Source organism: Eutrigla gurnardus (genome assembly GCF_963514095.1).
Source record: "Eutrigla gurnardus genome assembly, chromosome: 23".
NCBI classification, from domain to species: Eukaryota; Metazoa; Chordata; class Actinopteri; order Perciformes; family Triglidae; genus Eutrigla; species Eutrigla gurnardus.
The window spans coordinates 5077998-5090906 of NC_139934.1; the positions used below are offsets into that span (position 1 = coordinate 5077998).

Consider the following 12909-nt stretch of genomic DNA (forward strand, 5'->3'; position numbering starts at 1 on the left):
TGATGACAAATGACAGAACAGGGGCACATGGGATTAAAAAATATAATGTCTGTATTTACAGAATTTACAAAAACAATTAATAAAATTGAAGCATGCATTTTAATTAAATGTAGCTTTAATGCAAATAAAGGGGAATGTGCCTCTGTAGACCAAAGAAACAGTAGAAAACATACAAAACACTGCCTCCTTGTGGCATGTCCATGATATTAGTCATGGATATTTCTGAATTTCTGAATATAATCCCTCTAGGAGACATCTTGGTTGGGCGACACCGAGGCCTTTCTTATGCGACTTAACTTGATCTCGTCGTACACAGTCTGGGGCTAAATGTGGGACAAAACACAAAAAGCATCAGTGCATCAGAATGCATCATTTTAATACATCCATCCATCCATCCATCCATCCATTTTCTACCACGGGGGGGCTGGAGCCGATCCCAGCTGTCAGTGGGCGAAGGCAGGGTACACCCTGGACAGGTCGCCAGTCTATCACAGGGCCGACATGTAGAGACAGACAACCATTCACACTCACATTCACACCTATGGGCAATTTAGAGTCACCAATTAACCTATCCCCATGCATGTCTTTGGACTGTGGGAGGAAGCCGGAGAACCCGGAGAGAACCCACGCTTACACAGGGAGAACATGCAAACTCCACACAGAAGGGACCCGGGCCGACCCAGGAATCAAACCCAGGACCCTCTTGCTGTGAGGCGAGAGTGCTACCCACTACACCACCGTGCAGCCCTTAATACATACATATATTATATATTATAATATCATTGTCTTAGCAGTCGTTTTAGAACTAGGTGGATGTTGCATATTGAACAAAAGAGACATACAACATAAGAGAAATACAGTCTAAACTTAGATTCAGAGGTGCAAAAAGTGGGTATGCACTACCGGTGCATAGGGGCGCCGCAACAGGGGGGGGGGGGCAAAGCGATGGTAAAAAAAAAAAAAAAAACCTAACCCACTAACCCTAAACCTTAGCCTAACCCACTAACCCTAAACCTTAGCCTAACCCTTATTGCCTGGTTTTAACTCGTCAAACAAATCCGCAATCATAAGCAATATTGGAATCACAGGATGTTTGTATTAGTATAATGCTTCTATGTAGATATTTACATATAAAACTGACTATAAATTGTATTTGTATATTTTAATTTAATTATTATTATTATTATTATTATTATTTTTTTTAATTTCACCATGGCTTTTTATGCCTGTTTTGGACTCACTTCACTCAGACAAGCGATACGAGCGATTTTTATGACTTTTTAATATTTTTAATCATTTTTCATCATCATTTTTTAATAATTTTTAATAATTTATTTGACTTTTTCGTGAATTTTCAACATGCTATAGTTTGACTTTTTTTTGGCTCATGACACTCAGAATTTGATTGACATGCATTACAAGCAAATGTTATGACTTTAAAATCATTTTTACAACATTTTATGAATTTTGTCGATTTTTCACTTTTTTTTCGACATGCTTCAACAGTTTGTTTGGTGTTTCTATTGGCATAGTGGTAAAGTGAAAATGATTAGTTGTGTGCGTACTGCCTAGGAAGTAGTTGTTGCATATGGGCCAAAGATCACTTTTTCTTTTGGAAAATTTGACCATGGCTTTTTATGACTGTTTTGGAGTCACTACACTCAGACTTGGCGTGACAATTTTTGTGACTTTTTAATATTTTTTAATAATTTTTTCTGAATTTATTTTGACTGCCTGGTTGTAACCCGTCAAAAAAATCCGCAATCATTAGCAATATTGGATTCACAGGATGTTTGTATGACTATAATGCTTTTATATAGATATTTAAATATAAAACTGATCAAAAAATGTATTTATTTTTGTACTTTTTTTACTTCTACCATCACCAGATAAATAGGCTTGAGCACAGAAATCATATCCTGAATTAACAAACCCCAACTCCAACCCTAACCCACTAACCCTAACCCTAACCCTAGATCTTAGCCAAACCCTTATTGCCTGGTTTTATCTCGTCAAACAAATCCACTATCATTAGTATATTGGAATCAGAGAATGTCTTTATGAGTATGATGATTTGATATAGATATTTAAATATAAAACTAAAAAAAAAAATATTTTTTTAATTTATTTATTTAATTAATTTATTTATTAGTTATTATTTAATATTTACTCAATTTTTTTAATTTATATTTGTTTTACTTCTACCAGCATCAGATAAATATGCCTGTGCAAAGACATCATCCTGAATTAAAAAACTCCAACCCTAACCTTAATCCTAATCCTTAGCCTAACCCCTGTGACACTGTTGCGCCCCTGCTTAGATTCAGTCTCATCTGCAAGAACTTCAATGATGACAGTTTTGCTCTTACCCCAGCTGTGACTGCGTCGCTGCTGTTATTAATGGTTTCGTAAAGTGTGCACGATTTCATGGTTGCCGAACTCCCCTGGAGGTTTATGGGTAAAAACATGCATTTCATCGTTAAACACCAAGTACAGAATTGTTATCTTAAAACTGATTTTGGTGACAAAAATGAACGTATCCACAGGAAGTACATGAGCCTACTTACGCTCCGATTCACAACATCAGCGACATCAGCATAAAGGGTCATGTCAAAGTCTGGGGGTAGAGTTTTGATGAGGAAACAAAGTTTAAACAAGAAATATGTGACACGTCAGTAATGAATTAAATCATTTTTGTTTTTAAACGTTTCTTACCTGCTGGATGTTTTTTTTTGCAGAGACAAACACACACAGCTACTCCAACTATGATGACGATCAGCAGACAACCTCCTCCTGCCGCACTCAGGACAACCATAAGGTTTAGGTCTGCAAATGACAGTGTTATCACAAAAAAAACAACAAAAACAATGAGAGAAGGCGTAGCAAGATTTCTGACCCAAAATCAAAAAATGTATTCATTCAAAATAAATTAAAATGACGTGTTTTTTTAAAATATAATTCTCATTTGTTGTTGATTACAATGTATAAGAATATTGTTTACATATCATTTGGGTATTCGTCAGTGTGTAGGCTCTAGTAGTAACTTGTATTATCTCAACTTAAATATCCAAAAGGAATATCTAAATAGCTTTAAAACCAAGGGAGAAGGTTCATCTTGAAATTAAATTGTGGGGAAATTTGACTTTTTGTCATGTGGAATAAGCATTTGAGATATTCAAAAGTTTCAAACAACATTCAAAAGACATAAATATGCCTCTTTATATAATGTGAAAATAATATTTTAAATGGTTGCGTTTTCCTTCTTCTCAGATTGGTGCCTCGTCTGCATCACCACCAGTATGATTCATAAAAACATCATTAAACTACACATATCATCTATAATCACTCACATGCACCTGTTGGGGGTGGGGGAGACGTAATGTTGCTGCACCTCCACGTTTTCACTGCAGACTTCTCACTGACGCGGTTGGAGATGGTGCAGGTGAACTCGGTGTCTCCATCCTCTGGCTGGATGACGTACTGCAGTCTGGAGCCCCTAAAGGTTCGGTTGCTCACGGTCCAGCTGTAGGAGACGCTGCTGTCCGTGGCTGCAATGCACTCCAGCAAAACCGTGCAGGACTCGTTCGAGGCGTCCCAGGTGGAGTTGGAAGTCACAACGGGCCCTTTGGTGATGCTCTCTACAGAGACAAGTGCAGGTGTAGCAGAAATCTTGTACAAATCTCACAATCCATGAGCACGTTATAGATTACATATTTATTTCAAATAAATTAGATTTTTTTGCCAATGACATTGTTTATAATGGTGCCATGCAGGACAAACTACTCATATATAATACCATATGATGGGTGTGCATGGTATGAAAAAGAATTGAAGCTCTTACCATGAACATGCAGACTGATGGTGACTGATTTACTCTGTATGTTATTCACCGCCGAGACAAAGATGAAATCACCAGAATCTTGGAGAGTCAGTCCTCTCACTGTCAAACTAAAGTTTGTCGGGTTTAGCTCTAGTCTGCCTCCGAACTGTTTTTCATTAACATCCCGATCTTTATCTGCAATTATTAAAGTTCCATAGTGCCAGGTTGCATCGGTGACCCCTTCACTTGGTAAGCATGGCGACAACTCCACGGTGTCTCCAACCTTTTTATGGACGTGACGATCACAACTGGAAGCCTCCACATCTGAAACACAGATTTTTTTCATATCCATTCAGTGAAAATGTGTTCTGCAGTTCCACAGTAGTAACACATAGATTCGATGCACACAAGCAGAGACTTTCAATATGAGCAGACCTGCTCGATGGAGCCATCGTGAACAACCACAGGCCTTAAAGCCGCCCACTGGCTGAAACACCCTTTCCTCAGTCGTCAACACATCTAACACAAGGCATTCACAGCTTTGCACAAATGACTCCAATTTACCATCAAGACTGCGGTTAGTGGCCGGCGTGAAGTACTTTTGTTGTGTATTTGTTTTGGTTCAATGCCATAGTTATTTTAACCATGAGGAGTTTTTCTTTACCTTATGAAATAGTTTTGTTGCCTTAAACTATGTTGTTTTGTTACCTGAACCTAGCAACTTAGTTTTGTAAACTGTTTGACTGCAGCCATTCAGTCCGCGGAAAATAAAATGTTCCCCTGGAAATATAATTGACAGTTTAGTTTGCTTGTATGGGAATGTAATTTCCCCTGTGAATTAGGCACAGGATGGCTGTATGACCTGAGAGCTGGATCTAGTATGTATGCAGGCACGTGCAGAGGGGGGGGCGGAGGGTGCTGGAGCACCTGCCCCTTTGCCCCTTGATGCCCAAAGTGCCCTCTTGTCAAAGTGATTTTTCCCCCCCAAAGAGTGTGTCTGTGTGGCCCAAAATAATAATAAATAAAACAAAATAATAATAATTTAGATCTACCTTGGTCGGTCATGCCCTCACTCTGCCGTAACTGCCCTGACGTGCCCAGACATGCCCTGCTGCTGAACGCTAAGCTGCTGGAGACGGCCACTGCTCGTCTCACTTTTTGACAGACAGGGAGTAAACAACTGGTCCGGTGAGTAGGTTTTGCAGTATTCGTTTGTGCACGGTCTATTCTTGCAAGATGACTGACGAAGTGAAGTGAGCAATGAGCATCCTCTGTGTTGTCCAACTCTGCACACACACCTCTCACAAGTTATAGCCATTAACCACACACAGCGTGCTGTGGGGAGAAGTATGTCGGGCTTCTTTTTTTTTTAAGTTTCTGTACGTTTCTCTTGTCACGGGCAAAGTGCATTAGAGAGATAATATGTGTTATTTTACTGTCAAGCTGTTTTTTCCTATGTTTCTAGAGGCAATGAGGCAAAGACTATGTTATTTCACTAAAACTATGCGATATACATATTCACATAATTTTGTACTATTACAGTATAAATACAACAATAATAGAAGAATTAGAATTTTGATTTTCTCAATCTCTCATTTAACAAATTAAATATAATATGCATACAAATTATATAACTTTTAGAATCTTGCTGTCTTACACAAAGTCGATAGTCAAACTGAGTAAAAGCACAAAAATATTTAAGTACATGATTTCATCCATCCATCCATCCATCCATTTTCTACCGCTTATCCTGTATTCAGGGTCACGGGGGGGCTGGAGCCGATCCCAGCTGTCATTGGGCGAAGGCAGGGTTCACCCTGGACAGGACGCCAGTCTATCACAGGGCCGACATGTAGAGACAAACAACCATTCACACTCACATTCACACATACGGGCAATTTAGAGTCACCAATGAACCTATCCCCATCCTGCATGTCTTTGGACTGGAACGGGAGGAAGCCGGAGAACCCGGAGAGAACCCACGCTTACACGGGGAGAACATGCAAACTCCACACAGAAGGAACCCGGGCCGACTCGGGAATCGAACCCAGGACCCTCTTCCTGTGTGGCGAGAGTGCTACCCACTACACCACCATGCATATTATATTTCAATATCATTTAATTATTTTTTACTTTAATAATTTAGCACTAGGAATAATAGATGGCAGATTATGAATGGATTAAATTTGTGGGTATACAGTACAATTTTTGAAAAGGTATGAAATGTCACTGTGTGTGTGTGTGTGCGCGCGCACTGGCCATATATGAGGTGTGGACAATGACATGGTGTGTTGTGATTCCATGTTACATTCTTTATGAATATGGGTTGCTACCATTCAACCAGTTATATTGCAAGCTATGTTTCTGTGGTATTTCAAATTCGTGCTCCATGTGCCCCCTTTTAACTTTGAGCACCTGCCCCTCCAAAGGTCTCTGCACGGCCCTGTATGTATGTGTCTGTCTGTCGGTCGTAGGCCTACTATTAGTTAGCAACACCTTAGCTTTTCTATTAATAAAATGTCCAAATTGCACCGCTTAGGTCCGCTGGAAATACACCCGCCAAGTGTGAACAGACGAACTTCAACTAAAACCGCTCGCAAAGTGTCATTTACTAAATTTCTAAATAACACAGCAATAACTAAATTAGCATAGTTAATACTTTAGTATGTAAATGTACTTCACGTAGCACAGAAAAGCAGAACATGGAGTGAACAACATTACAGGGATGACATCATCATCGTGCCCCGTTTCCTGACCGCCTTTCTCATAACTGTCACAAATATTTTGTAGCGACCCCACTGACTCATATACATATATATCTATAGACATATACAACCCTATTTCGGGATTTATTTTCGGATTTCGGAAGAAAAATGTTGTGGCCAATTGGTCATAAGCGGCTGACGTTTTAATTTTCTCGGCCCAGGCGGTGGTCTCCAAAGCTGGCCGTGGCCTCATTTCCAAAGAGAAAGCAACTGCAGCCACAGGAACAAAAAGGTCACGTTGAAGCTGCCTTTATTCTGTGCGCCTCGACACTTTCGGTCAGCGCTATTGTTGCTGCCGGGGGGTGGGGGGATTCTCAGGAAGTGGACAGCTCACATCTTTTCTGCCTTCATGTTGGGCGAGAATCTCTCCAAACAGCTGAAATATTTGCACAATGTTGAAATATCGACGGCTTGAATCTGTCAGCTGTAGATAGTTATTATAGTAATTCATGAAGCAGCACGTTTATTTTAACACTTACAGACACTCCCCTTTACTTCTGCAAATATTCTGAGAAACCACCTTGTTCATGGAAGGGATTACCGTAAATACTCTTATAAACTACACTATGTTTAACTGTGATTTACCAGAATTATACTCCATGAGTAATGTGTAGCAAAATTTCCAAAGAGGAAGTAACGGCGATGATGACCTGTCCTGGTGTTGCGTAAAACATTCGAAAAGTTTGTTGCCAAGCAGATGCAGCCGGAGATTTGCTGACACCAGTGTATCACATATACAAGCACAAGATGCAATATTTCACCAATTCATGAGATATTTAAGCACATTTTCAATCAATGTTGAGCACCAGGAGCTTAGGACTATTTCTTTTGACAATTTATGCGTATCAAATACCTTTAAATGCAGACAAGTCAGTTAGGATGTCCTAGTTCTTAAATCGCGACTGGCTTTGAAGGCACAGCTGCATTTCCACTATTGCTCTTTCGAAATGTCTTGCAGCTGCAGACGCAAAAGACTGTGAAGGCATCTTCCAAAGAATAGATGTCATTTTCCAACGTGACGCAAACACATCCATTGAACTCCTCTTTATTACAAGCATGTGGCAGAGTGCAACGGGCAAACAACTAAATAAATAGCCAGAAGAGTAAAACTCCATATACGTTTAAGAGCAGAGGTGTACTTACCATGGAGGCAAACCCCAAGAAGTAGCACAGAAACGTAGACAGAGCAGCAGCCGAGACAACCGCCAACCATCTCGTTGGGGAGAGGAACAACGTCTGTTTCCTCTTCTGCTCTATCAAACGGTGCCGTGACAATTCAGTACTAAAAAAAGAAAAGGCAAATGCAGAGGGTGGAGAGTTGAGGTCTAAGTCGAGGAAAAAGCAGAAGAAGCAGCACATTAAAAAATAGAAAATTAGTATCTGTGCATGCCATGTTTCTGAGCTATGTGTGAAAATATTCAAGATCAAGGTTGTGTCTGCAGCAGGAAGAAGTTCAGCTGCATCCTGTCATCATATTAGATGAGCAGATACAGCAGCAGACGGCGACGGATTGGTCCAAGTTATGGCCAGTTGTCAAGAGGAAGTAAGGGGGCAACGGAGTGAAGGGTTTCACCGTGACCTAAAAGGGTAAAAGAAGCCGTTCCCTTCGGCGTCTCGAAACAAATCACGCTAAAGTGATGTAAGTGGATAACTTTGCCGTATAATTTAAACTGACTCAGTCAGTCAGCAGCGACTAAAGTGAGCACTGGAGTAGTAACGTTACGAAGTGTAGAGAGAATGAGTGAAAAAGACTTATGTCCCGTAAACCAGCGTAGAGTAGAGAGTATCAAGGCAAGTCTTGTATTTGTCCAGCATCTCATGCAAAGTGTCTTTGAGTATCAAAAAAAGTGCTGTATAAGTCCCATGTGTTGTTATTGTTATTATGGTGGAATTAGCTAGCTAGCTAGAGAACAGCTGGCCCAGTTTGCTAGCTGGCTAGTAAGCTAGCTGGCTAATTCCACCATTTACCAGTTTACCTGAAAGGTACTCATGGTGGCATTTGTTTATGACTAAAACGTGGACATTTATTTTGAAAGGAGAAGTGATACAGCGACAGTGACCAGCGAGACGTTAAAGAAACAGAACAAGGATAAAACGTGTTTCACGACACACCCTGAACCTTCGAGCCATTTAGAAAAACTCTGAAACACAAACCAGATGAGTCAAAAGGTGTATTTTTTTTTATATTTTTGGCATTTCACAATAATATTGCTTATTACAGTTGTCATTCATTTTTGACATAAAAATGAATCGTGGGTCAAATAAACATCAACCACATTTTTTTTAATTATCTATAAAAAAAACATCCAATGATATGACGTGGTTGATAGATGTGCTCCTGCATTGTGTCTCATGCATGCATCCGCAATGATAGCAGGCCACAGGAACCACAAGGCAACAAAGTAATCACACCACCACCAAGTGGTAAATATATATAGACCTGCGTGAGAAATTTGTCAACGGCGTGGGAAGAAAAAAAACCCATCCTTTTAAAACACGTCTTGCTGCTTATAAGATACCTTTTTAAACGATAGAACAAATATATATAGTCCGATGTTTCAGTCGACTGAGTAGAGCTGAGGACAGATGAATGCACATGCATTACAACTAAATGCTGTAAAAACAACTTTCATCTGCTCCTTTCTTTATGGACCAGGAACCAAATCCTAACAGACAACTAGAAAAACAAAAAACAAAACAGAGGTGTCAGTAGATATTGGTGGAATAAAGCGTTAACAACAAAGTCAAGGCTTAAACCTTTAAAGTGACATTAAGTCTACAGTCGTTATCAAGGGGCTGGACTTTATAGAACATAATCAGGTTTCCTCTTTCTAAAGAGCAACTTCAGCTTCTGTCTTCACAGGAATTTAGGACGTGGCTGGTGCTAACTTGACTAGCCGCGAGCAGATGTTAACCTTTACTTTGAGTTTTTTTATGTGCGTGAGACACGAACAGCAGTCTCCTGGGTGAAAGTCAGTTTGTTTGACACTAATTCAGTTGCCCTGACCGTTAATAACATTACATTGGAGTAAGTGGTTAGAGCGAGAAGCAAAAACACTGCTGTTCAGCCTGATTACTCTTTAAAAATGATTTGAAATGTAAACGTTTAATCAGGAAGCTGCAGCGAATGATGTTTTCCTGTAAAATCCACAGTGATCAAAAGAGCTATGATCAGATGAAGCTCAGTCAGGGATGATCTCATGACTGTGCACTTCTAGGTGTGAGCAGATAGAGATGAGATAAAAGAAGACACTGTTAGTCACCATGAGTGTGTGTATCCATCCTCACAGTGTTGTGTTGCTGCAGATCTCTTGATTGTATTTTTGTATTCTGATGATATCGTACCACTGCTACGATGACCTAATTTCCCCACGGGGATAAATAAAGCTATCTATCTATCTATCTATCTATCTATCTATCTATCTATCTATCTATCTATCTATCTATCTATCTATCTATCTATCTATCTATCTATCTATCTATCTATCGTGTCAAGGATGTTTAAATGTGTCAGTTTGGAGGAAGGCTATGCAAACGAATATTTTAGTTACCCACAATTTTCATACTTCTAAAGAGATCGCATGTAAATGTATTCTGATCAGGGAGCACGCTGCTATTTCTATGCATAGTTTCTTTCTTTTATACGTGATTTTTTTTATCCACGATACTCAAATTTATACTGTACCCGTTCCAGCGCCTGCTGGGCCTGTAATTGTTTCGTAGACACAAGCATCGCCTACAGGTGAGAGATAATTAAGGTAAGGTTATACATATGAATGTTTGTGAATGCATGTCTTTTTTTTTGTGGATGGGAGACTGACCGTGGAGAAGAGAGGAGTACACTTGCTGTGGAGTTTCATCTTGGTTGACTGTTTGAGCCTGGCTGACCCTGAAACCAGTTAAGTAAAAAAAAATATATATATATAAATATTTTAATGTATTTTTATTTAAAAAAAAACATATATTATGTTTATTATATTATATATATATATTTATTATTTATAGAATTTAAATCATATTAATATACATAATTTTATGTATTATATTTTACTATTAAATTGTATGAGAGAAGATTTACCAACCTGTTACAACATGGATCTGTAAAAAGTAAAAAAGTGACTTTTTGTTGTTGTAGTAGCAAATTAAAGCACTGACTTCAGAAAAATCAAGCATATTTTGGATAATCTGAGTGTGACCCAATTAATAGCAACTAGAGGATGATCTCACCTTTTGACTTTGTGGCCAAAAGCACCAAGAGCACCAGTATAATAATCAGTAAAAGTCCAATAACCAGCCCAATAACCAACGGTACAAGGAATGAGGAGCCAAACACTGCAATAACAAAAGTATTTCAACAAACCTTAATTACATTTCACTTGAAGATAATAGAAAAACTACAGCAAAGTCACACTGTGTGTAATAAAGTGTAATGACTTAAAAGATACAAGTAAATTACACACATCTATAATCACTCACGTGCACATACCTGTTGGGGGTGGGGGAGATGTAATATTGCTGCACCTCCACGTTTTCACTGCAGACTTCTCACTGACGCGGTTGGAGATGGTGCAGGTGAACTCGGTGTCTCCATCCTCTGGCTGGATGACGTACTGCAGTCTGGAGCCCCTAAAGGTTCGGTTGCTCACGGTCCAGCTGTAGGAGACGCTGCTGTCCGTGGCTGCAATGCACTCCAGAGAAACCGTGCAGGACTCGTTCGAGGCGTCCCAGGTGGAGTTGGAAGTCACAACGGGCCCTTTGGTGATGCTCTCTAGAGAGACAAGTGCAGGTGTAGCAGAAATCTTGTACAAATCATCGAGCTTGACAGAATGTTTTCTCATCATCTCTTTTTTTCAAATCAAGACAAAGAAGCAGGTTAACGGATGATCCATGAGCATGTTATAGATTACATATTTATTTCAAATAAATGAGATCTTTTTTGCCAATGACATCGTTAACTTTAAAAGGATTTTGAAAGAAAAAAAGAGGTTTATAATGGTGCCATGCAGGTTGACGTACTACTCATATATAACACCATCTGATGGGTGTGCATGGTATGAAATAGAATTGAAGCTCTTACCATGAACATGCAGACTGACGATGACTGAGTTCCTCTGTTTGTTATTCACCTCCGAGACAAAGATGAAATCACCAGAATCTTGGAGAGTCAGTCCTCTCACTGTCAAACTAAAGTTTGTCGGGTTTAGCTCTAGTCTGCCTATGAACTGATGTTTTTCATGAACAACCCGATCTTTATCTGCAATTAATAAACCTCGATAGTTCCAGCTTGCATCGGTGATCCCTTCACTTGGTAAGCATGGCGACAACTCCACGGTGTCTCCAACCTTTTTATGGACGTGACGTTCACAACTGGAAGCCTCCACATCTGAAATCAGATAAACAAAAAAACATTGTCAGATAGATTGTATTTGTATGGCTCCATGGTCACCACAAAGACTGAGACGAAAGACGGTCACTTAAAGTATTTATTTAGTTTTTTAGCAAATCAATTAGACAAAACGTATGAAAATATAATCAAAAAGGGAACTTTATTGACTTTAGATTTTATGTATAATGACATGCAGACAGGAAATAGTGTCAGCTTGACACAGCTGTGCAATTCAAAAGTTCATGCATCAGCCACAGGAATATCTCCAATAACAGGGAAGCTGCACAGCGTAACCAGGCAGAGATGCAAACGTACCGTGGAGGGAGAACCCGAGCAGCAGGAGAGCCAGGTACGTAGAGACGATGGTGGACTGGAGGCAACCAGCAGCCATTTCTGTGAGGAGTGGAACAAGCTCAGTTTCCTCTGCTGAAAGTACGGAGGCTAAAAGAGGAAGGACAAAGCACAACCTGCAGTGTGGGCTGACCACATGAAAAAAAAGTTAAACGAGCCCATAAGTGAGGTAGTTTGCAAAGTTACAACCAGCTGTTTTAAATTAAAATATCACTATTTAACCATCATATTATAACATAGCGGCAATGTCAGATGTGCTGCGTCACTCTTTTTTCTCTTTTTTTTTTACATAAAACCACTTTTATAGGAAATAAACATAACGGCGAGGAATGGGACAACAAAGCCGGACAAATAGAGGTCAACATAGGGAATATTTATGGAAAGCACCAACAATCAAAATAAAAGTAGAATAAACGTTTTGTGATGCATGTAAACAAAATGTGTGTACAGCATGAAGGAGAGAAGGATTTCCTTACCATCATAGTCAGAGTTTAAGTGCCAAAGACATCTGTTGATTGAAGCTGACGGCCTACGACCGATGGGAAGAAACTGTGTGTGAGGGAGAACTGTAACGTAGCCTGTCGTCA

At 39.5% G+C, this 12909-nt stretch overlaps 1 protein-coding gene across 4 annotated transcripts; it reads right to left on the reverse strand.

Moving 5' to 3' along the window:
- Positions 1–28: 28 nt before the first annotated feature.
- On the reverse strand, positions 29–12386 carry LOC311009309 (CD48 antigen). Of its 4 annotated transcripts, none has more exons than XM_084003394.1 (7): positions 12287–12386; positions 11663–11968; positions 11072–11353; positions 2716–2826; positions 2568–2617; positions 2370–2444; positions 29–323 (listed from the first exon to the last, which is right to left on the reverse strand). In XM_084003394.1, the coding sequence occupies exons 1-7, from the start codon at positions 12360–12362 to the stop codon at positions 246–248; spliced, it is 978 nt and encodes a 325-aa protein (XP_083859520.1). In that variant the 5' UTR covers positions 12363–12386; the 3' UTR covers positions 29–245. The 4 variants fall into 4 exon arrangements, with proteins under 4 accessions (XP_083859520.1, XP_083859522.1, XP_083859521.1 ...); XM_084003396.1 differs by lacking the exons at positions 11072–11353; positions 11663–11968; positions 12287–12386 and adding exons at positions 3357–3638; positions 3842–4144; positions 7729–8059; XM_084003395.1 differs by lacking the exons at positions 11072–11353; positions 11663–11968; positions 12287–12386 and adding exons at positions 3351–3638; positions 3842–4144; positions 7729–8046.
- Positions 12387–12909: the final 523 nt, after the last annotated feature.

Coding starts and splice junctions, on each gene's coding strand:
- LOC311009309 (XM_084003394.1), bottom strand. CDS start 12,362: ATGGCTGCTGGTTGCCTCCAGTCCACCATCGTCTCTACGTACCTGGCT. Junction 2,618..2,715: donor CAAAAAAAAACATCCAGCAG/GTAAGAAACGTT, acceptor CTCTACCCCCAG/ACTTTGACATGACCCTTTAT. Junction 324..2,369: donor GCGACGCAGTCACAGCTGGG/GTAAGAGCAAAA, acceptor TCCCACATTTAG/CCCCAGACTGTGTACGACGA.